We start from the raw sequence: 25,607 nt of genomic DNA on the forward strand, positions 1-25,607 counted from the left end.
TAACTACATACAGTACTAGGTTGATTTTTCAATATTCTTTCTTCTTTTTCTTACTCGTTGTAATAATAGTTAATATGAATATTGTATAAACCGTCAAAATAATACGTACCAACTTATTAGCACATTGTTTTTCAAATCCCAACTCGTTAAATTTGAGGAAGTTATATATTTTCAACAAACCATATATTGAAAAACAAAATGATCCCTTTTAAGAAAAAAAAAACTAATTTGAACTTGAAAGCGGCTGTAAAATACTACTTTATAAATTACGTTCCCACTATAGCTAACTCAAATTATTATTTTATTCGTTGCATCACTTTTAATTTATAAATATGTTTTGTATTAAAACCTGTTAAAGTATCGGTAGAATCGATATATTATTTCTGAATGAATTTACATTATACACATAACATCAATATATAGGGCTAAGGACTCATCTATATGGTAAACCTAATTAACATAATTACATTGATTCCAAATCTCCTATACTTGGTAAAGATTGATTCTCGTATATCTTTTCCCTGATTCGGTGCAATCTTCTCCAACACTCCCCCTCAAGTTAAGCGACGGGGTTACCGATGCTCAACTTGCACAATACTTCCCGAAATAGTTTCGAGTTTACTGCCTTTGTAAGGATGTCCGCCAAATGATCTTCGGACTTGACAAATGGCATCTCCACTATCTTTGCTTCAATGTTCTCCTTTATGAAGTGTCTGTCAACTTCAACATGTTTGGTTCGATCATGCTGAACCGGGTTCTCAGAAATGCTGATGGCTGCCTTGTTATCGCAAAACAATTTGCAGGTCTTCGATGAGTCCAGGCCCAATTCTTTCATAATCCTCCTTAGCCATAGTAGTTCGGTCAATCCACTTTTGATTTCGCGAAACTCTGCCTCCGCGCTAGAGAGTGCTACCACCTTCTGTTTCTTACTTCTCCATGTCACAAGATTACCTCCAATAAAGGTGAAGTATCCTGCGGTTGACTTCCTATCATTCGGATTTCCTGCCCAATCCGCATCAGTAAACCCATGTATCTCCAAGTTCCCGTGTTTTTCAAACAGAAGTCCATGATCTGCCGTCCCCTTTAAGTATCGGACGATTCTTAATACTGCATCACAGTGCTCTTCTTGTGGTGCATGCATAAACTGACTTACAACTCCCACAGCATAAGCAATATCTGGCCTAGTGTGTGATAGATAAATCAATTTTCCAACCAACCTCTGATATCTCCCCCTGTCGGCAAGTCTTGCGTTTTCCTTCATTTGTAACCCATGATTTTGGACCATTGGAGTGTCCGCGGGTTTACAGTCCACCATTCCCACTTCTGCCAATAGGTCGAGGACATACTTTCTCTGATTTATGAAGATCCCCTTTTTCGATCTTAGCACTTCTATCCCCAGGAAGTATTTAAGGAGTCCTAGATCCTTCATCTCAAATTCATTGAACAAGTTCTTCCTTAGCTCGATCATTTCTTCTGTATCATCTCCAGTGATAATCATGTCATCTACATATATGATTAGACACGTAATTTTACCTCCTTTCTTCTTAATGAACAATGTGTGATCGGAATTACTCTGCTTATATCCATACTTCTTCATCACCTCCGTGAATCTCCCGAACCATGCCCTTGGAGACTGCTTGAGCCCGTATAATGTCTTTTTCAGTTGGCACACCTCTCCAACTTGGAACTCACTAGCAAAGCCTGGTGGGGGTTCCATGAAGACTGGTTTTGGTAGCTCCCCGTGCAAGAAGGCATTAGTCACGTCGAACTGGTGAAGTGGCCAATCCTTGTTGGCGGCGATTGAGAACAAGACCCTCACAGTATTAATTTTCGCCACAGGTGAAAATGTTTCATCATAATCGATTCCATAGGTTTGAGTGTATCCTTTAGCCACAAGTCTGGCCTTGTACCTTTCCACCGTGCCATCTGGTCTATGTTTTATAGTGAACACCCATCTGCACCCGACTGTCCTTACTCCTTCAGGCAACTTGCCTTTCACCCATGTATTGTTCCTTATTAGTGCCCTCATTTCAGTAAGCATAGCATCCCTCCAATGTTTATGTTTCATTGCTTCCTCTGCCGATTGTGGAATTTCCTCTTCCTCATACAGTGCGGCTTCGAAAGCTCGTGCCATTTTAGCCAAATTCCCTTGCACAAAATTTGCTACTCCATAACGGCTCTTCTTCCCAATCTTCTCAGGGGAGTATCTCTTTGGTGGTATTCCTCTTGTAGTCCGATGAGGGAGAACATACCCTCCAGTATCACTGTCAATCGTATTATCTTCTTCGGGGAAATCTGGACTCAAGGGGTTAGGAGAAACTGTATTCTCACTAGGATCGGGTTCAGGAATTACCTCGGATATCATTGAAGGAGGATCCGGGGACGGCGGATGAGATGACTCTTGTGGTGAGACTTGCTCGGCGGCAATAACAACTGGTTCTGTTGGATCCTCAATCGAAGAGTTTGGAAGTGGCACAACCCAACTTAGATAGTCTGGTGAACTACCTGGATCACTCTCCCCCTGACTACTAAGGTGGGTGTGGTAAAAGAATTCGGTTTCTAGGAAGTTACAGTTCATGGTAGTAATGACCTTTTTGGTGAGAGGGTCAAAACATCGGTATCCCTTCTGGTTTATCCCATACCCGACAAAGGCACATTTTGTTGCACAAGGTGATAGTTTGGTTCTCTCGTGTTTCGGGATATGGACATAAACGGTGCACCCAAAGACTTTAGGTGAAAGGTTCAGGTGTTGGGGAATTTTGGTCATTTTGGAGAGGGTATCGAGCGGGGTTTTTTTGTTGAGGATTTTGGTAGGGAGACGGTTCATGAGATAGACAGAGGTGGCTATAGCTTCAGGCCAGAAATGTTTGGGTACCTTGGATTCGATCATGAGAGCCCGGGTGATTTCAAGGATAACTCTGTTCTTTCTCTCGGCTACCCCATTTTGTTCGGGTGTGTAGGCACAGGATGTTTGATGGATCATTCCCTTATCCTTACAAAATTGGGCCATAGAATTGTTAACAAACTCCCTCCCATTATCGGACCTAAGGGTTTTGATAGTGGTGTGAAACTGAGTTTGGATCATTTTATAGAATAAGACAAATTTTTCCACAACTTCAGATTTATGTTTCAAAAAGTATATCCAAGTCATTCTAGTGCAATCATCCACGAATAGCACAAAATATCGAAAACTGCCCCCACCAACAATTGGTGTAGGGCCCCACACATCAGCATGTATTAAGGAAAAAATAGAATTCATACGGGTGTTGGTAAGCTTAAAAGACTGTCTATGGCTCTTGGCCAAAACATATGTTTCACATGAAAAATCGGTAGGAATAGAAATGTTTGGAAAAAGAAGTTTAAAGTAACCAGGAGATGGGTGCCCTAGTCGTCGGTGCCACAGCCAAATTTCTTGTTTCGTGGTTCCGTGAGCCAGCATCGCATTGCCATGTTGAGCTATCTCATCCACGTAGTAAAGTCCTTGTTTCTCAGTGCCACGCCCAAGAATCCTCCTCGTCTGAATATCCTGTAATATACAGAAAGTGGGGTGCATCAGAAGTGTACAATTCAAGTCTCTAGTCACATGACTTATGGACATCAATCTCTGAGATAGCGTAGGAACATGTAGACAATTTGACAAACATAGAGTAGGAGATATATTGATAGTTCCCGACCCAACAACAGTAATCAACTCCCCATTTGCAGTTCTAATAAATGTATCAGCAATTTCACCATAGCTACTAAAATCATTTCTATCCGGGGTCATAGTATCTGTGGCTCCACAGTCAAAAATCCAACCCTTATTGCTCGTTCTATCATTATTATAAACATGAAATGCAGCGGAAATAGTTTCTAACGGTGCAAAGGGGTTGTTTGACACAAAACTGCAAATATCTGGGCTTTTTCGAGAATTTTCCATATTCTGGGGCCGTGTTTGATAACCCATAGGATCTGGGGGTCTAAATGAAATATCATGGGGTCCAATTTGTAATAAACATTTCTTCTTGGGGTCAAAAGTAGAGTAGGGAAAAATACAAGGGTTTGGTTTTAAACCAAACCCTTTACCTCCATAGACGGCGCCGCTCGTCTTCCTCAGCTCCTCCGCCCTCTCGGCGAAATTGCCGACTCTACGAACGCCGTCGCCGCCGGTCGAAGCTCCAGCCGACGATTTCCCTTGGCCAGTCGCCGTTTCCCTGTTTCCGGCACCAATTCGAGCGGGATGCCCCTTCTCATCTACGCTGACCGCGAGCTTTGCTTGAGCTCTCTCCTTCTGTTTCTCCTTCCACCACTCCGGATATCCGATTAGAAGGAAGCATTCCCCCCGGGAGTGTCTCGGTTTCCCGCAATGAGAACAGATTAGCCGGGATTTGTCTGGCCTGCTTCCCGGTCGGTGAGTGGTCGTGGTGGGTCGTGGTGGTCCGCGCGAGTTGGGGCGTTGGCTCTGGGCAGCGAGGCCGTGCCCAATTCCTCCTCCTGTCGACGAATCGGCTGCTCTGCCGTCGTCGTCTCCGGTGGGTGGGGGGGCTGTGTTGATACTCCTCCGGGCAGCCTCCCTCTTTACCCAACCGTAGGCCTCTCGGCCTCCTATCTTGACTTTCGTCAATCTGGACCAGATCGGGTAGTCCTTTCCGTTCAGTTTGAACGCGACAGTAACGTTCTTGCTGTTCCTTAACTTTGTTGGTGTTTCCAGATCCGTTTTTGTATCCTTCTCGGTGTCTGACATCGTTTCTGATGTAGGGTTCGATTTCTGTGGTTGATTTGGCTATGAGGTCGAGAATTTGGTATATTGTGGCTATGATGATATTGTTCTGAGCCAAGATCATTCCTGCTCTGAGGCCATGTTAAAGTATCGGTAGAATCGATATATTATTTCTGAATGAATTTACATTATACACATAACATCAATATATAGGGCTAAGGACTCATCTATATGGTAAACCTAATTAACATAATTACATTGATTCCAAATCTCCTATACTTGGTAAAGATTGATTCTCGTATATCTTTTCCCTGATTCGGTGCAATCTTCTCCAACAAAACCGAACTTCTTATGTTTAAATAGTTTTCCCTTTTAAAAGTCTTAGATATGAATCCGAAAGTTTTGTTTTAACTTACTCCACTCGCCACATCAATCTCTATTGGTGTCATCACTTTTTTCAATTTTCGAGTTCACATATGCAACGCACAAATTCAAAACTAAATAAATGTATAAATACAAATAAAACTTAATACTATAATTCTATGAAGACAAATCAGAATAATAGCTAAATTTATTATTAATAAACTGAGATGTTCAAACAAATTACGCCATAAAATGGGACCAGGTAGCACGTTTAATAAATGGTAATGATAGCTAGATCAGAAACAGTAAATAATAATTAAAGTCAAATAATGTATATACCATAGACGTAAGGCATAGTTGACAACAAATTTAATCTTATCCGACGCTATAAAATGTGGATAATTATCCATTTATCATTGGGATTAGCGCCAGGTAATCATCTTCACCTCCCTTTCACTCAGCTGAATTGAATTCACAACTTTAACCATATGAAAATTGGATTCAATATAAAATTTAAAATTTATTTTAAATGTAAGTTTAATTAAATATATTAACATTTACTACTATATTTTTCTATATTCATGTGGATGAACATATATCGTGTGAATAAAAATATGATTTAGAATTAAGTAATAGTCAAATAAGTATGATTCATAACGAGTATGCCTTGTTCTTGATTTTAATTTTATTAAATTTCTGAAAAGGAAATGAAAAAATTTGTGTTTATAAAATGAAGTAGTAATTAAAAAAAACACTCGTGGCCCATTGGACTCAGTTGGTCGAACCGGAGCTTTTGAGTGAATAAGTTGAAAAATACTCAATTAATAAGACCATCTTTTTAAATCTCGTTACCCATATTATTTCAGAATATTTTTTTTTCTTGAGGTCTTGGTCTTAAAGAATTACTCCCTCCGTTCCATGTTAATAGAGTCATTTTCTATTTTGGGAAGTTTCAAGTTAATTGAGTCATTTCTATTTTTAGCAAAAAGTAATTCTTCTTTTTACTTTATTCTCTCTTTATCTCTCTTACTTTACTCTCTCTTACTTTTTCCACCATCCATTTAACATACTCTGCGCGCGCAAAGCCCACGTGATTTCTAGTCATGCCCGATAACCACACCTGTACACTCATTATAAATTAAGGATTTTACCCAATGCATTAGATTTCTGTCTAATAAAATCTCTTTTTATTTGAAAACTTGGTACGCTACAAATAAGCAATTTGCTATATTCCAAATGCTACTATATACTTTCCCTAATCCCTACAATCTTCACTAACTTTTTAACAACAAATAAAAAAAGAGATTCATTTTTCTTACACACATGGCTTAAGCCCTTAGTAAGAAATTTGGATACACTTCTGATACTTATTATTCATGCAAGAAATTTCAAGTTAATTTTGATATCTCAACCAGTTGCTCAGTTACTTTTTGTTATATAAAAGACGATTCTCACTTTACTTGAAAGAAAAACTACGATGTTGCATACTACGAGATCAGCATACTGGGGAATAAATAGCAATGATACAAATTTTATGATATATTTTTACAATATCGATGACATAGTAAGGCAAATTTTACGATGGTGTATTTTCAATTTCTAAACAATAGATAAAGCCCACTATTTGCGGGAGATTCAATATTGCTAAGCTTCAATAACTATTAGGAGCATTACTATAAAAAAGCTTTTCAAGATAAAACAGCGATAACATTAGACTTGTAAATTTTGGATTAAACTATCACTGCATAAAGGTTTCAAATGAAAATTTTGATGTCTTGAAATCAACAACAAAAACATGCTGTTCAACAGAATAACACAAAATTTCTTCAAGATTGTCAAAAAAACTAGTAACACAGGGACCAGACTTAAACTTGTTACACTGAAAGAAAAAGGACTTCAAGATCAGCGGTAACGACGGAGGGACAGGGTCTGGTTTCTCTTCCATGTGGCCCTCCTGGATGGGCGCGCCTTGTGGTGCAAGTGACCCCTGCCTCTGAGACCCCTGTACTTCTTTCCAGCAGAGGTGAGACCTCGGAGCTCTCTGTGTTTGTGGACTGGGTTGCAGATCCAGTTGATCCTTGGGTCATTGCGAATAGTGGTGTGAGCTGGGTCAATCAATATGACTTCAAAGTACTTGTAGGTTGAGTCCTAAAGTGACATGAAACATTCAGGTAATTGAAGGGATGAACTTTGCATAATAAATACAGTACATATTTCAAAACAATATTCAATCATTCACAAAGCTCAGATGCTTAAAGTAAACAAAAGAATAATACTGTGATCAGAGGTAAAGAAAAGGAGATGCAAACCTCATTGATCCAGTAAGAACTCAGAACCCTAAGACCACCCAATTTCCGCCCGGCACGTTCCTCGGCAACAGATCGCTTGCTGCGTTGGAACTTAAGCTGGGTAACCCCCTGGTTGGTGGGCTTTCCATAGACAATACCCTTGGAGACTGGCCTCTTCCTTCCACCTCTTCTAATACGAACTCGGTAGATCACATATCCCTATTTCATGAAATCCATTGATCAATCACAATTCACAAAACATCATAAATTTAAAGTAACATTATGCAAATTAATAAATCAGTGATGAAACTCAAAAGATGACATCCTAGAATGAAATAACGATCTCTACTTCATATGATAATGGATATCGAATGACTGCAAGTACACACATGAAAATAAGACAACCATATGACATACAAAATCAGTCAAATCATATACGGAGTACTACAAATCTAACATATCAACGAATAACCCAAAACGGTATCAACAATTAACATCACCAGGAGCAACAATGTACACGGAGAATCATATCTTACAGCTATTCCAAAAATCAAATAAAACATTTCCTCATTTTTTCCCCAAACAAGATAAATCATTTAGGCAATAAATAACAACGATCAATAGATAAACCTAATCCACGCATCAAAAACACGAATTTCTCACCTACAAAACATTCATAAAAATGAATATTGCTATTGACAACAAAAAAAAAATACCTGCTTGGCCTTGTAGCCAAGGCGGCGAGCCTTGTCGGGGCGGGTGGGGCGAGTAACGCGCACAACAGCGGGAAGCTGGCGATACTCCCAGCAGCGAACCCTAAGCAGGAACCGCATCACATCGGATTGCTTCTTCTTCCATAGCTCCGACACATACGTGTAAGCACCTACAATATGAGAAACGAAAGGGTGAGGAAAAACTCGTCGGAAAAAGGAAGTTAATTGAGGCGGCGGATGAAACTCACCCATGGTTGTCTGCAGAGAGATGGGAGCGAGGTGCGATAGAATTATATGGCATGGCAGTTGGGAGCGATCTAGGGTTTTAGCTCAGAGTATTTGGGCCTTTTGGGCCGAGTTGGTATGAGATTGTAAAATTGAAGTTTAGTTGGATCCAATGGACTTTATATGGACTTAAATAAATTAGTTACCTGAAATATGGATTTAAATAATTCAAATTGTTACCAATCCGTGGATGTATATAAAGGCTCGGAGTTATGTATGTGACGGACTTTATTGGAGTGTGATGAATTCATGAATTACACGATTATAGTTCTTTATTGATATATATCCTTGACAAGAAGACAAACTAAAGTAAAAAAAAAAAAGAAAAGAAAAGAAAAGTAATAGTCATAAATTGTGTGAAATGTAGATGTGTCCTATGTTGCATTAATAAACAACTATTACAACATTTTAAATTGATGACTGGTTTAGCAAATTAAAGAGAGTGATACATAAACTGATCATCGTATCGTACCAATCGAATTCGCTTTTGTGAATAAGAAAAAAGAAAAGAAAAAAAGGATTCGCTTTTGTGCATCGCGTGGAAAAATAAAGCTTGGAACATGATGCTATGATAGTGGACTATCTTTTGAAATGACTATATCTTTAATAATCACTATAATAGTACGATGCCAACAAATACATTTGTGTCCAATCAATACTGCACTATTTACTCGTGGTTTTCATAGTTGCCATTATAAGCATCCTAAGTGATTTTAACATAGAGTAAATGATATGAACATATTTCATTATATCAATTTTCTTTAGCTTTAGTTAAGCAACATTTAAATGTGATTGTATGATTGTATCTCTAGACTATAAAATACCCAAGCCAAAAAAGATACGAGCAACATAGATATGCTCACCACATGAATTCTCATTTCTACACGGGATTTTATTCCATTTTTAAACTTTTATTCTTAATTTTCATAAACTTTTATTTAGGGTTTAGGGTTTAGGGTTTAGGTAGTCATTCTACACGGGATTTTCATAAACTTTTATTCTTTATTTTTAAAACGTCATAATTTATGACACCGAGACAGAAATTGGATGCACCACAACTATATAAGTGCATGTCATTTATCTTATGTGAAACTTCAATGATTTTTTTATTCCATTTTTTCTAAGGTTTTAGCAACTGAAAACTTGTTAGTTCCATATCCAATGACTAATTGCAATAAAACTTCACCTGAAAATTCATAGCACTATCAAATAATAATTGAATCACGTGTTGAAAGTATATTAAATTTGCAAATAGTGGTAAAACATTTGAGTCGTGGGAGTAGGTAGCCATTTTACCAACTGCGCTTTGTATCTTTTGTTTAGGTTTAGACTTTTAATTGCTACCTTTTTAAAACCAACTTGGGTTTGTCTAGATTATTCCTTTTAATTTTATTACAATTGGAGGTTTTTTTTAAGTAGTACTACAACTCCACTAAAGACTAAAGTATTACTACTATATGTACGTGGACGTCAATTCAAATTGCGATATTTATGGGTTAAATCGAATTGGCTGAATAAAAAGTGTGATCATAGTCGAAAATTTATAGTCAAATAAATTTGCAAACTGACTGACATGTAAGTGAGTGATATGATGTCTGATTCCAATCGGATGGACTCGATGAGATGTAACACCTCGTATTTGTTATGGTAAACACATTTTCTTCTCCTTATACAAAAAAATAAACTCAGTTCCAATTTAATTGTTTGGTTGTACTTTTACTAATCTATTTTTGTTGTATGATTCACTATCAATAACTTCCGTTTGATATGTGTGTTTTCAAGAAAGAAAAGTAAAGCTTCTTACCACAAACAATTTAAGTTTAATTTCGTATAAGTTTCAATTATGATTCCAATTTGAGTTAACTCGATAATTCAGTGCGTTAGAACTTAATTAATTACTACTTGTCCCTCAAATATTGTCTCACTTTGACTCGACACGAGTTTTAAGAAATGTAATGGAAAATGAATTGAAAAAGTTAGTGGACTGTGGATCCTACTCTTATATATTAGTTTTATAATAAAATGTGAGTAGGAATGAGTGAGTGGAATATGAGGTCTACTTCTAAAAATGGTAAAAAGTGAAATGTGACAAATTTTGAAGGTCGGACGAAAATAGAAAAATGGGACAAACTTTCAGGGACGGAGGTAGTATAAGTTATAACACGAAGTCAATTACCAATTTGAATAAATATTTCAACGGAATACAGTTATAACACAAATTAATACTCTAATTTAAATGTTAAGTAAATATGAATAAAATTGAATTTTATTACAAGTTGGATGGTTGGATATGCAATTGGATCCGACCAAAGTCAAACTGTAACCATTATTTAATGTATAAAACGGAATACTGGTCTGCTGTCTACCAACCATTTTGGCACGATACCACGTTTTTTTAGTTTTTTATTCAAATTATTTTCGTTTTTGTTTATTAATATATGCCGATGTACATACATCGATGATTCACACAGCAGTGATGCACACTTTCAAACCTACTTAAATAATAGAAAATAAATTATTTGAATAAAAATTAAAATTTATCACTACATCGTATATTAGATTTCATCACTCTGTCTAATTAAATCTACTCCTATATGTTTACTCACAAATGTGTTATAAATTGTAGGATGTGTGAAGATATGTCATATGATACTCATACACAAATCTAAATATTTGTATCAAAACGTACACTTTTCTATACCAAAATTAAATTAAATGAATAAAAATAGAAGAGTCTTGATTAACAACGGTAATACTCCACTATTAATATTCCAAAAAAAATGTTGTATTTCTAACCCTTTTCATTATGCTAAAAAAATCTTAACCCATCAAAAGTGTTGAGGTAGAGCACAGCATCAACAAAAACAACCAGCTAAACTAAAAGAAAAAATATCCAGACAAACCAGAAGCAAAACTGACCGCACAACTAGGGCAAAGATTGACAGAGCTAGAAGAAAGGGAACACCTAGGGACTCAAACAAGTACGCAATTTCTACACTTTTCAACTATATATACACAACGATTCAATTGACTCAAACAAGTACGCAATTTCTACACTTTTCAACGCTCTCCACGATATTTTTCAAATAAGGCAGCAGCAAAAACTGTTGCGAATCACCTCTGTTGCTCTTTCTGTTTCATGATCTGCAGCTGAGATTCTCGATCGGCGGCGATGGGGAGCTATTTGAAGGATTTTTCCGACGTGAAGCCGAAGAATTCATCTGAGGAGGCGCTGCAGCGATGGCGGAAAGCTTGCTGGCTGGTGAAGAATCGGAAGAGGAGGTTCCGCTTCACCGCTAATCTGTCAAAGCGTTTCGAAGCGCGCGAGATCCAGAAGTCCAATCAGGTTTGACCTATTTTTCTCAAAACTTTTCAATTAGGTTCTTCGCCTCGTTGACCCCCCTCTCTCTCTCTCTCTCTTTGATTTTTGCTTCGATTGATTCAGTTTAACTGTGCTTAATAAACTGTTGCCTGTGATTTAAAGTGGATTACTGAAACTGTGTCAATATAATTACACAAATTGATAGTTAAACGAATCATGAATTTCTGCTGTTATATAGATTTGGAATTTGAGATAGAATTGCTGAGTGAATTAGGTCGTAAATGGCGCCTAATTACCTGGTGACTGTGTTTCATCAAATAAAGGCTAATTTCTGCTGAGATTTCATCAAATAAGTTTATTTTGAGGTTTCAAAACTCTGTGATCAGTTCAGTAAAGATGTATATGAGTGTTTTCATGTTGTTGTGTTGCAGGAGAAGCTTAGAGTCGCGGTATTAGTTTCCCATGCCGCTCTTAGTTTTATTCAGGGTAAGACTTCTACGACGTGAATTGCGTGTTTTGGTCTCAATTTTTTTTATCTGTAGTGTGTACTGATTCTGTCCTAAATATGCCCCAGGTATAAGCTATAGTGTGCCTGAGGATGTCAAGGGGGCAGGTTTCGAAATAGATGCGGATGAACTAGGGTCGATTGTCGAAGGTCATAACGTAAAGAAGTTGAAGGTTCATGGTGGTGTTGAGGGTTTAGTAGGTAAGCTATCAACTTCAGTTAGTGATGGGATTAATAATTCTGAGGCGGCGCTTAGTCGTAGAAGAGATGTTTATGGAATTAATAAGTTTTTGGAGAGCCCGGCTAAGGGCTTTTGGCTTTTTGTGTGGGAAGCCCTGCAAGACACTACCCTCATGATACTTGCTGTTTGTGCTGTGGTCTCTCTGATTGTTGGCATTGCAACAGAGGGATGGCCGAATGGTGCTCATGATGGACTTGGCATCGTAGCCAGTATACTTCTTGTTGTATTCGTCACTGCTACAAGTGATTATAAACAATCATTACAATTCAAGGATTTGGATAAGGAAAAGAAAAAGATTACAGTCCAGGTTACTAGAAATGGATACAGACAAAAGATTTCAATATTTGATTTACTTGCAGGAGACATTGTTCATCTTGCTATAGGGGATCAGGTCCCAGCTGATGGACTCTTTGTTTCAGGTTATTCGTTGTTAATCAACGAGTCTAGTTTAACTGGAGAGAGTGAACCAGTAAATGTATCAGCTGAGAACCCCTTTCTTCTGTCTGGGACTAAAGTGCAAGATGGTTCGTGCAAAATGCTTATTACTACCGTTGGGATGAGAACTCAATGGGGAAAATTGATGGCTACTCTTTCTGAAGGTGGTGATGATGAGACCCCTTTGCAAGTTAAACTGAATGGAGTCGCAACTATTATTGGAAAAATAGGTCTATTTTTTGCTGTAATCACCTTTGCTGTTCTTGTGCAAGGACTGTTTAGCAAGAAGATGATTCAAGGTACCGTATGGAGCTGGTCAATAGACGAGGCACTGGAAATGCTCGAATACTTTGCTATTGCAGTCACCATTGTTGTGGTTGCTGTCCCTGAGGGGTTGCCTCTAGCTGTTACCTTGAGCCTTGCATTTGCCATGAAGAAGATGATGAACGACAAGGCACTGGTCCGTCATTTAGCAGCTTGTGAAACTATGGGATCTGCCACAACTATATGCAGTGACAAGACGGGGACTCTAACTACTAATCACATGACAGTTGTAAAAGCGTGTTTTTGTGGGAAAATAAAAGAAATTAGTAGCTCTATGGAGAAATCTACCTTCTGCTCAGACATTCCAGATTCTGTTGTTACAATGATTCAGAAGTCTATATTCAACAACACTGGAGGCGATATTGTCCTAACTGAGAATGGAAAAATCGAAGTCCTTGGCACACCTACTGAGGCTGCACTTCTTGAATTTGGCGTCTTCCTTGGAGGAGATTTCAAAGCAGAGAGACAAGCATCGAAGCTTGTCAAAGTCGAGCCATTTAACTCTGAAAAGAAGCGAATGGGTATAGTTCTGGAATTACCTGGAGAATGTTTTCAGGCACATTGCAAAGGCGCGTCCGAGATTATTCTCTCCGCCTGTGACAAGACCCTGAATTCAGCAGGCGAGGTTGTTCCTCTAGATGAAGAAACATATAATTTTCTGAACGAAACAATCGAACAATTTGCTAATGAAGCTCTGCGGACTCTGTGCCTCGCGTATAAGGATATTGAAGGTGACTACAAGGCTGATAGTCTCGTTGCATTTGAGGGTTACACTTTGATAGGAATTGTAGGTATCAAAGATCCAGTTCGTCCTGGAGTGAAGGAGTCTGTAGCAATCTGTAGGTCAGCTGGAATTATGGTGCGGATGGTGACAGGAGACAACATTAACACAGCTAAGGCTATAGCTAGAGAATGTGGAATATTGACTGATGATGGCCTTGCAATTGAAGGCCCAGAGTTCCGAACGAAGAGCGACGAGGAATTGCAAAAGATCATCCCTAAACTACAGGTACTTCTCTACCCGAAGCACTTCTCCTTTTCTTTGTTTTTTGTAATTCTGAAGTTTTATGCTTAATATAGTGATTTTACTGTATTCATTGAAAACGGTCACTTGTCTTATGTGTCTGATACTTAAGCAAGACTTTGAGATTAAGTAACTTTAAGCATCGGGTGGAGATTTGAGCATATTTCCATCTTGTTAGTCATGAAAATATAACTCCTAAGCTGGCTAGATGGTCATATTTTAAGCATGATGATTATTATGTACATATTTATCTTAGATAGATTGCTTGATATGGGTGATATAGCATTCATTAATGATACCTATTCTATGCTTCTTTTCTGAAGGTTATGGCTCGTTCTTCACCAATGGATAAGCATACCCTTGTCAGGCATCTGCGGTCCACATTTCAGGAGGTTGTTGCAGTGACTGGAGATGGAACAAATGATGCTCCAGCACTTCACGAAGCAGATATTGGTCTTGCGATGGGAATTGCTGGAACTGAGGTAGTAGTTTCGTCCATGAGTAGGATTATGCCTCATGTTCTAGAGGACATGGGATCTTTATATGTTTTCATTATTTTAAGACTGCTTCATGATATTGGTTTGATCTGAAAGTGTTTGAAATTCTAGTTTTGTACTTCTAAAACTTCTAACATAAACAACCACTTGATAAGCTGCTTCTAGCATTCTAGGTGCATAACCGAACATGCAGTAGAACATGGGTGTAAATTCTGTATTATCATGTTGATAAGGACTTAGATGCACTGAATTCCCAGTAAAGTGTTTGGATCTTCTTGCATCTTCAGTTGTTATTTGTGGTGTTTCAGCATACTCCTGAACTCCTGAGTTAAGACACTATGAAGAACACAAATGTCTTGTGTATAAATAATCTGCGAATTGTGGAAGTGCCTGTTACGAAACTCATTACGTTCTTGTTTATCTTAATTAATCGATGGTTGACTGAATTTTTTTCTCTGATTAAATGAAACTTGAAGTGTGAACAGTGATTTACTTACTGCTTGTTTACATTTTCCAGGTGGCTAAGGAGAGTGCCGATGTTATAATTTTAGATGATAACTTCTCCACCATTGTTACTGTTGCCAAATGGGGCCGCTCTGTTTATGTCAATATTCAAAAGTTCGTCCAATTTCAACTCACGGTTAATGTGGTAGCACTGATTGTCAACTTTTCCTCGGCTTGCTTGACAGGTGAATCACTTCTTCAGCTGTCTTTCATATGGATTGATTTGTACATTTTTCACAATGTAGAAGTTTATTACGATCACACGATAAAGAAAATCTGATCTTAAGTTATGATTCACGATCAGGCCAAACACCTCTCACCGCTGTCCAGCTTTTGTGGGTGAACATGATTATGGACACACTCGGAGCACTTGCACTCGCCACTGAGCCTCCCACCAACGACTTGATGAAGAGAACTCCAGTCGGAAGGAAAGGGAATTTCATCAGCAACGTCATGTGGAGGAACATCTTCGGGCAGTCTATCTACCAGTTTGTCGTCATTTGGTACCTCCAAACTGCTGGAAAGGCTGTGTTCCGTCTCCATGGAGACGATTCAGAGCTGATTCTTAACACAATCATATTCAACTCATTCGTCTTCTGTCAAGTAAACTTTGTTCAACTTCTCTGCGTTGACCAAATACCTTGTACCACATTATCTCAGAGTTGAGCTTGTCTGTGATGCAGGCTTTCAATGAGATAAACTCCAGGGACATGGAGAAGATAAACGTCTTCAAAGGCATACTCGACAACTATGTCTTTGTGGGAGTGCTGAGCTGCACGGTCTTCTTCCAAGCCATTATTGTCGAGTTTCTGGGCACTTTTGCAAACACACATCCTCTCACATGGCAGCAGTGGCTAGCAAGCATATTGATCGGGCTTCTGGGCATGCCGATTGCTGCTGCCATCAAAATGATCCCGGTCGGGTCAAGGTAAAAAACCAGCCTTAGATGTGAGACCTCATTGAAACAAACATTTGATATTATTTTTTGGGACAAAGCATTTTGCTGCGGAAGTGTGATGTCCATTTCTCACCTTGATTGTCCGCTTAATTATTATTGTTATCATCATTTTAGAACCAGTTTAGCATACAGAAAGATGACAATTTTTGTACGCATCATTTACTGTGTTTTCATATGTTTAAAATTTAAATTACAAGAATATTTTGCTGGTGATGAGCTTTATTCATTATTTTCCCCCCTTTTTATATTTTGAAATATTACTCCACATGACAAGTTTCTGATGCTTTTGTAAGTTAGAGTTAAATTATCACATGTTGATTCAGCCTCTCTCTCTTGTTATATAACCCTATTTCAACATAATTAACTCCGAAATATTTTCAAAATTGAACACATGTACACATAACGGTGGAGTTTTAATTGGTAAAGTAAGATATAAGAAACAATATAGTCAATAATAGTGAAGTAAAATACTCCCTCCGTGTCATTCAAGATGTCCACTTTTTTTTTTAGTTTGTGTATGTTTGGAAATAAATCTCTCTCTTATCTTTCCTCATCAAAATATTCAGCTATTTTTTTCTCTCTACTTAATTCACCTAACAACTCCTCCTAAAATCCCTTGCCACTTAAGAATGTGGACATCTTGAGTGGGACAGAGGAGGGAGTACTACACATTGGTAGTGTTTAGAACTTTTTTTAATGGGTAAATGAATTTAAATTTAAAGGTTGAACCTAAGACCTTTGGCTTTAGGCATTAATCTCTCTACTGCTTGGCCAACTCTTTAGATGATTTAGTGGGAAGTTGGACAATAAGAAAATAATTTGTAATAAGATGATTTATAGAGTAATGAGTTGTAGATAAGTTTTCATAAATATATGTAGACTAATTTTATAGGAAGGACCAAAATGACAAAAATTGACTTTTTAATGGGACAAATGGAGTATCACTTTAAAGCCTAATTTATTTTCGCACCACTATCAGTTACTCTTTCTGTCCCACTAAATGTGAAACATTTGCTTTTCGGCAAGGAATTTTATGTGGTGTCGTTTTGTGAGTTAAGTATAAAGAGAAAATGTAGAGATCATGTTATTTCCATTTTAGGAAATGTGTATTTTTAGTGGGATAATGCAAAAAGAAAAAGTTTCATTTTTAATAGGACAAAGAAAGTACTATTAGTATATTTTAAACTATTGAATATATTTTGATAGATTTTATATTAATTCTACCCCATAAATTTTATAATTACACTATTAAAATTCCAAATTACTACTTCTACACTATTAAACAATCGAAAATATGTTTTTTTAACCATACCTTATTATTTTCAGACTACAGAAAGTTGACAGGACATGCTGAATTAACCCAATGTATTCAACATTTTAAAAAAGAAATCTCACAAGGCAAAAATAACGCTGTTATTTTATTTGTAAATATTTTGTGACAAATTCACTATAGAAACAATATATCCTCACATGATTTGTTTGCCGAAATTGTTTTCTTCACTCAACTTAGTTAAAAAGGTTCGTTTACGGATAGAGTTTGTCTCCAATGTCATTTTTGTCATGTCATTTTTTAATTGTTTAATATATTGTGGCAATCCAACGTTGTCACCTCAATATTTTTGAGTCCGAAAATAAATGTGAAGTATAATTAAATTTACAAACTTAATAATTTTAGGTTTCAAATTAAATGCATTTTCAATAATTTAGTAGTATACTATATAATTTATATTGCAAAAATAGTGAGGTGTAATAACTATCTTAATCGTATTACATAATTAAGAGATGGGTAATATTAGTGGATTGTGGGGTACACGTTATTAATAGTACTAGTATTTAAATATTTTTAAAAAATTATAAGTAGTCTAATTTTGGCGGACGGTCCAAAATGGTAAAACTTAGTCTTTTTTTTTTTGGACGGAGCGAGTATATTATACTACTCATATTTACCTGTTTATGGTAAAAAAAATTAAAATAGTTGCTCATATTGACAAGTTAATCCATCTCTAAAATTGAATTAACCAATTGACATGGGATAAAAGAGGCTTAAATACTGGCATTTTCAGGCTGATCATGATCAAGAACAAGTAAAATAATATGATCAGTTTCTAGTTTCTACCCAATTACATTACCCTCATACACTCTTTTATCTCATATAATACGAAACAAATTTAAAATAAAAATATTTTCTCAAACTATATAATGACAAAAGAATCTTTAAAAAGATTGGTAAAGTATGCTTCTATATAGATAAGCTCGAAACTCAAAAGGCCCTCTAGTGATTATGTAGGATATACTGAAATTTATTACCACCAATTCAATGACATCAAACCTTTTGTTTTTGTATAGAATTCACTCGAGATTATTGCATCACAAATATATCAATATACATACGCATAATTCCTGAAAAATTAAATCGATAAAATAAAATTATATTAGTATCATAAATATATCTATATTACTATATACATAAATACACACAATTCCTCCATTTAATTTACACAGAATAATTTTCCAAAAAGAGAGTGCAGAAGTCAACTAAAAACTACTCCATTTAAATGACAAATTTCATCAGAATTTTTTTTATACGTATGAGACAACTGCGAAATGATTTAATTTTGCTACTTTTGAAAGTTTCCCTAAAAAAATAATGATATCATAAATGCATATCAATATTCATAAACATAATTCCACCATTTCATTTTTACAGAATTGTCCAAAAAAAAAGTGCTGAAATTCTTGAGCAATGCTGGAAATTATCAGCCCTTAGATTGCCCTGCCCATCATCCTTCAACGGCTGAGATTGCATGCATCTTGCTACAAGTATCACCTCCATCTCTTCCACCATTGTACAATCAAGAGCTCTCAAACCACATAGAATTTCATTTCTTCTGCACCAACCACATCTCTTTCATGGAGAATCCCATCTTTCAAATCCTTGAAAGCAGCTCCAACATTTGGCCTCAATCCACCTCCATTGATGACTTGTTCATTCCTCAAAATTTCACCAATAATAATATTTCTCCCAACCAAGATGTGGAAATGGTCACAACTCCTGATCCAGAGCCAGTTCCAGTCAAGAAAGTCAGACAAAGGAGGAAGAGGAAACAAAAGGAGAAAGAGAAAGAAACATGGTACAAAGGCCCTTGGACCAAAACTGAAGACAGGTACTAATGTAGTAAGAACTCTTATTAATTTGTCCAAATTCTTTCATTTTTTTTAAATTATTGATTATTCTAATTGGAAATGGGAATGCATGCAGAAAACTGGATAGCTTGGTGAAGCAATATGGCAACAAAAAATGGGCATCAGTTGCTAAACACATGCCTCGAAGAATTGGGAAACAATGTCGAGAGCGATGGCATAATAATCTTCGTCCCAATATCTCGGTTTCTATTTATTTCCCTTTCTTTAAATTTCTCTTTTTTTCAGTATTTTTTTAACTAAAATGTTAGTTGTTGTTTATGATAAGTACTTAAGTAATGATTAGGGTTTGTTTTGTCACGAGTAATTTTCATAAGATTATAATAAAGCATAAAAATTTGTTAGAGTGGCACTGAGTTTTAGGTTCCACGGAAAGAACTTAGTTGGATTTTGGAATATATTAATCCCAACCACTTTACCAATTAGGATCTCATTCATCGAATTTATTACTACATAAAAAAAAATCATTTCATTTATTACTTTACTAACAAATTTTCATGTATACATTTCAGAAAAGTGTAGTGTGGAGTGATGAAGAGGAGCTGAAGATAGTTGAAGGCCACAAAGCGTACGGAAACAGATGGTCTCAAATAGCAAAATTCCTTCCTGGAAGAAGTGAAAATGATGTGAAAAATCATTGGAACAAAACCAAAAGAAGGCAGACTTCTTCTAGAAACATCCAAAGGTCTAAGAAGCTAAGAGGCTTCTATCAATCCACCGTTTTAGAAGAATACCTAAGGAATGGGATCCTCAACACCGCCGCCGCCGCCGCCGATTCTCCTCCGCCGCCGCCAATCGGTGACGATCAAGAAGAAAATGACGTAACCAATGCGGAGGATGATGATGATGTTCCCCTTTCTGTTGATGATTATGACATTGACGGCGTGCCTTTCTTCTCATTCGAGATTGCCGCCGCTGTTGAAATAAGCAACTGTGTTGATGCCGTCGCCGGCGAAGATTCTCCGGTGACCGCTGGTGAAGCTTCTCCGGTGATCAGCGGCGATTATTACGAAGCTTCTCCGGTGATCGGCGGAGATGAGTATGGCGCGGCCGTTGCGGCGTCGTATTTGGCGATGGATGAGGCGGTGGATGAGGAGATGAACTTCTTGAGAAGTCTGTTTAGTGATGATATGTAAAATGCTATCTTCAAAAGAGTTAATTAATTAGCTCTTTTCCAAATAATTTAGAATGAAATAAATGGAGTAACAATTTGGAGTACTATTTCATAAGCAAGTATTCGTTTATTATAATTAATAATTCCATGTCACCCTTAAATATACAATGAGTCACTATTTCGTCATTAATTATTGTGGAATACAATCTTCCTAGTACTATTAATTAAGAGATTTAATTAATTCCTGATTCATCTCTCATTCACTTCTCTAGAATTATCTCATTTTTTTTCTACATCTACGAGATATTTTATGCTAGCATGAGTATTATTTTACACAAAATATTTCAATTGTAGTTGTTGTTCAGATGTTTTTTTTTTGGTTTATAGTTGCATGGAGTGATATTTTAATGAAAGGAATGCATGTGACGATCGAGCTATAGAAACCATAAAGTAATATAGGATATTTCGGAACTCCTCCACATATATAAATTCCCACGCATTATTATTCTTAAATTTTAAATAAGGGAAGGACAGAGAAATTTAATTATTAATATTACATAATTATAATATTATTCATAATTAAATCTAATACTACATAGGACCATGCTCACTTTTTTATGCACACGAACTTAATCCGAGTAAAAGTTAGATAATGGTATTTAATAAAAAGTTCTATTTCTATTATGAGGTGTGTGGATAAACTGTATGGTCCCACCTTTTATTGTGAAGGAAACAAAATGTGGGCCATCTAAGTAGAAAAGATGACATAAGAATTTAATAAATAATTTTTAAAAGCGAATAAGCAATTAAGCATGCACACTCTCGTGTGCCATAGGGAAAAGAGTATGTATAGACAACTTTCATAACACAACTCCCTTTTTTGTATAACTATATAAAGAAATAGAGTATATTTTTATGAAACTAAATTTCATAGTTTACACATTCAACAAAAAAAAATCAAATTTATTGAAAATTTCGTATTTTACCCATCCAGCTTTTCTTTTCTACGCATGCAAAATAACTTTTATTGTAGATAAAAAAGAATCAAAATTTGTTAGAAATGACACTGAAATTTGTGTTTTATAGAATTAATTGTTTGGAGTTATCTACCTTACACCCACCTCATTCCAAGTCGCCCATCATCATTTTCTTGGTATTCGATACATAAACCAAAAGTATGCTTCTTGGAACCTTTTTTCCGGATTATACTGAAAAAAAAATGAGAAATAGAATCATAGAAAAAACAAATTGAGAAAGAATAATGATAACATAGTCACATTCAAAGCATGAAGATTTTACATCCAAAAATAAAGATGCCTATCTCAACCCACTAGTTAATTAAAATCTTGAGAAGGTGAACAATTTTTAGCTAACTTGTTAGTAATTTGGTAATTCCGGTTTAATTTCAAGTATAATTTAGTACTCTCGATTTTGTATAAAATGTGTCATTAATTCATTTTTTGGAAAAAAAAAGTTTACATGGTAGTCTTGGTACTGTCATAGTTTGAGGAACATTTTTTTATTTATATCCTTTAATTATTAAAAATGTATGATTGCGAAAAAAGTTGTGACGATCGCCTGAGCCACGCTAATTTTTCGGAGCCGAAAAATGAATGGGGAACACAATTGGTCGTCTACATAATGGCGGCGCCGCCATATACAATGATGTTGGAAGAACTAAAATCGATATAGATACGAGAGAGCGCTTATTTTAACACCTTAACGGACTTGTAAATATTGCATGTGTCATTTATTTTGTAGTTATCGCTTAAAGAAATAATTACGGCACAACATCTAAACGTGCATGCGTTAGCTAATTTGTCGTTATGGCTTACAAAATTATCCATCGTACGTTTATCCGTCATATCATTGATAAATAGTTGTAGTAATAAAATTGAGTGATGCTATATTAGGAGAATGAAGAGATGGCAATCAAATTTGCTTTAATTTCTAATTAAAAATATATTAGGACTACAATATTATATTTTTTTAAAATTCAGTCTAAATTAAATTTAAAATTAAAATTGAGACTAAAAATGAACATAGTTGAAAGGTAAATCCCATTGTGAATAGTACTACAGTACTACTACTTGAAATCATTTCAGAATCACAATGGGCCAAAAAAAAAGATGGGCCACTTTTGGTCAAAAATTCATAAAAATACTCCTCATAATTTTATTGGTTTGGGTTGGGCCAAAATAAAGAAATACGGATTATTTATCAAATAAAAAATAAAAAACATCGACTGAATATGGATATATAATAGCACATGTAATATAGTAGTAGTAATTTTTTTTACCTAATATATTCTACATAAAAAGATGACTTTATTATAAGTACTACTACTACATAAGAATCTGGCGTTGACATGGAATATAATTTAATTATACGTACTTGTTAATAGATTCCTTAGAGAAGGATTTTAGTCAAATAAAGGTACATGACAAATTTCTTTGAAAAGATCACAGTTTATGCCGATAAAATGACTATAAAATTATTAATTAATTGTTTGTATTCTTTATTGTTTTTCTCCTCAGGTTTCAACTGCAATTGTGTCGGCAAGAAAAATTCTTCCAGTTTGAGTTCACATAGCAAACTACAGCTATAAGATTGTCAAATTTTACAAATTTCAAATATTTCATAGTAATGAGTGACAACAAATTTAAACTACAACAATATTTTAGAAAGTGATAATAAATTTCGGTCAATATTAAATATGTTCAATAGTGTTGAGCCGAGTGTTGTACTGATAGAACACTACAGTATCCGTTCAATTCCCACTACAATTTATGATTATATGTTATGTTTATTCTTAAAAAAAGCCAAGTTTATTTTTTCCTTGATAAGTGCATATTAATTTTTAATAAATATGTCTAATTAGTACTATCTCCATTCCGGTTTGTGTTAAAATGACAACACCTCTTAAAGTTATATTGTGACACCACGTATCCAGCAATATTATAAACGCTACACAGCAATAGAGCAATCTATAGATTGTTGTCTAGCGTATTGGATATTGCTGGCCGAGAAAATTTACCCTTAAACATTTTTTATTATTGCCACATGGCAGCTGATTATTCGTTCACGTGTACAAATGATTGGCTAGGAATGGTGATATGGTGTTACTTTAAGAGGTGCTGTCATTTTAACGCACCCATCTCTATTCCATGCTATACGCACTTTTATGTTTCATCTCGTCCCAAACTAATTATACTATTTCTATTTTAACTAAAATTAAAGTATTTAATTAAATTATTAATGGAGTTAATTAATTATTCTTTTATTAAATGTTTTCTTATTATACTTAAAATACTGTTTTAATTATACTATTAATTATTCAAATCTTAAATTAGCAACTTAAAACGAAAAGTGCAAGCAATATGAGTAATTATTAAATTGTTTATGTCTATTTTATAATGTGTACAGTATTATTTTGATAGTGTACTTTCGCAAAGAGGAATGTAATTTTATGTACTGTACTGATGCATGTATCCTGATGTAGAAATAGAGGTATGCCAGTTAATTTAATGTAGATTTGACCAATCACTATATCAATCATGATTTTTAAAGTATATTACTTTACCAAAATAAAAGGTCAATAATAATATACAGTATACATTAGTAAAAGTCATACTACAACAGTACCAACTTATTTGATATACTAATGTTTTGGAATCATAAGCTATATAATAAAAGCAATTCAATTCCAATCCCAATTAATATTTTAATTTTTTCTCCTTAAACAGAAACATTCCTTTTTCAATTGATATTTTCCCCATAAAATTTTATTCAACGGTCACCCAAATCTATCAATTTTGTCATAAATACTCATTTTGTTCAAATAGTTATATTTTCCAGTGTAGTCGGCCCATTTTTCAATAGCTCTACTAATAATATTATAAAGAAAATGTCTATATAAAATATAATTGTCGCCATTAATACACAAAATTAAAATATAATGATAGGGCGGAATCAATTGGTTAAACAGCACGAAATAATACAATACATATTGCTTAATTAGAAAACCGTGTTGCTTTCTACGAGATAAAATATGATTTTTCGAGGTATTGATATGTTTGATTTATTAGAAGTAAAAGTGTAAAACTATCATTTTATAAAAATAATTGTTTGTACGAAAATTAAATTTGAGTAACTTAATTAATTAATTCATAGTGGAAGGGTGAAATTATGATAGTTTAATACTACTAAATAGTAAAAATAAGATTTATATTGTAGAGGTGGTGTATGCATTTATAATTCAATAGCTTGGCATAATATATCATGAACCATGTTTTATACATAAATCTTTCGAGTCACATAAAATATAAAAAAAATCACTGCATATATTATCATATTGTGCTGGATAATAATATGTATTATCCATAAAACAAATAATAGTTTGGCGGCATAGAATAAATATTTATACAGTTAATGAAATTTATTCGGTGTATTTTAAGACTACAATTAATTGTGAAATTAATGATTTAATTAGGTGTATTTTAAAATTTGGGACGGTGTGTTTTAGGCCGCCAAGCCCAAGTCCATGATTAGTTCAAGAGGCCACCTTAAACTTATCTAATTCACACTATTTCAACAGCATTAATTTAACTATATAAATATAAATTTGTTCTTTAATTGCATCATATAATAGTACTATATTAATTCTGTAAAATACTAAAACCAATAATATTTGTACATACTATTAGCCGGAATTGATCCAACGTTATTAATTGACAAGAATGCCCCTCAAGAATCAAGATACAACCAAGTTATAATTAATTATCTCATCTCAATAAATAATTAATTAAGAAATAGAGATATATAGTAATATGTCTTGTACAACATTAAAGTTGCATTTATCCTCAAAAGAAATAATGCAATGCACCTTATTATATCTTATCAGAATCAAAACATAATTAAAATTTTAACACAATACAAAATCGAGTACAACTTTACAAGATATGTGATAAAATATTAGTAGTTCGCATATATCCCATATAAACTAGGTATATTTTAGTACCTATAGAAACTCCAAAGATATAAATAGTAAATGTGCCATGCTAAATAAGTGGAAGGACTAATATAGTTTTTTTTGTTTTTGAAGGGGCAACTGATATATATATATATATATATA

General features: G+C 35.1%; 3 protein-coding genes across 4 annotated transcripts; 2 read left to right on the forward strand and 1 right to left on the reverse strand.

The window, feature by feature from the left end:
• Positions 1 to 6,785: 6,785 nt before the first annotated feature.
• LOC121801175 (60S ribosomal protein L15) lies at positions 6,786 to 8,433 on the reverse strand. Its single transcript, XM_042200625.1, has 4 exons — positions 8,312 to 8,433; positions 8,067 to 8,233; positions 7,372 to 7,569; positions 6,786 to 7,210 (listed from the first exon to the last, which is right to left on the reverse strand). The coding sequence occupies exons 1-4, from the start codon at positions 8,313 to 8,315 to the stop codon at positions 6,965 to 6,967; spliced, it is 615 nt and encodes a 204-aa protein (XP_042056559.1). The 5' UTR covers positions 8,316 to 8,433; the 3' UTR covers positions 6,786 to 6,964.
• Positions 8,434 to 11,173: 2,740 nt separating this feature from the next.
• LOC121754190 (calcium-transporting ATPase 1-like) lies at positions 11,174 to 16,359 on the forward strand. 2 transcript variants are annotated; one of them, XM_042149560.1, is made up of 9 exons: positions 11,176 to 11,388; positions 11,499 to 11,694; positions 12,102 to 12,156; positions 12,245 to 12,376; positions 12,836 to 14,184; positions 14,523 to 14,681; positions 15,214 to 15,385; positions 15,505 to 15,803; positions 15,884 to 16,359. In XM_042149560.1, exons 2-9 carry the CDS (start codon positions 11,521 to 11,523, stop codon positions 16,130 to 16,132), a joined length of 2,589 nt encoding a protein of 862 aa, XP_042005494.1. In that variant the 5' UTR covers positions 11,176 to 11,388; positions 11,499 to 11,520; the 3' UTR covers positions 16,133 to 16,359. The 2 variants fall into 2 exon arrangements, with proteins under 2 accessions (XP_042005484.1, XP_042005494.1); XM_042149550.1 differs by having other exon boundaries at positions 11,174 to 11,388; positions 12,245 to 14,184.
• Positions 16,360 to 19,197: 2,838 nt separating this feature from the next.
• LOC121792392 (transcription factor MYB118-like) lies at positions 19,198 to 20,495 on the forward strand. Its single transcript, XM_042190316.1, has 3 exons — positions 19,198 to 19,322; positions 19,418 to 19,544; positions 19,872 to 20,495. The coding sequence occupies exons 1-3, from the start codon at positions 19,198 to 19,200 to the stop codon at positions 20,493 to 20,495; spliced, it is 876 nt and encodes a 291-aa protein (XP_042046250.1).
• The last annotated feature ends 5,112 nt before the right edge of the window (positions 20,496 to 25,607 follow it).

This window comes from Salvia splendens, chromosome 1 (genome assembly GCF_004379255.2).
Source record: "Salvia splendens isolate huo1 chromosome 1, SspV2, whole genome shotgun sequence".
Classification (NCBI taxonomy): domain Eukaryota; kingdom Viridiplantae; phylum Streptophyta; class Magnoliopsida; order Lamiales; family Lamiaceae; genus Salvia; species Salvia splendens.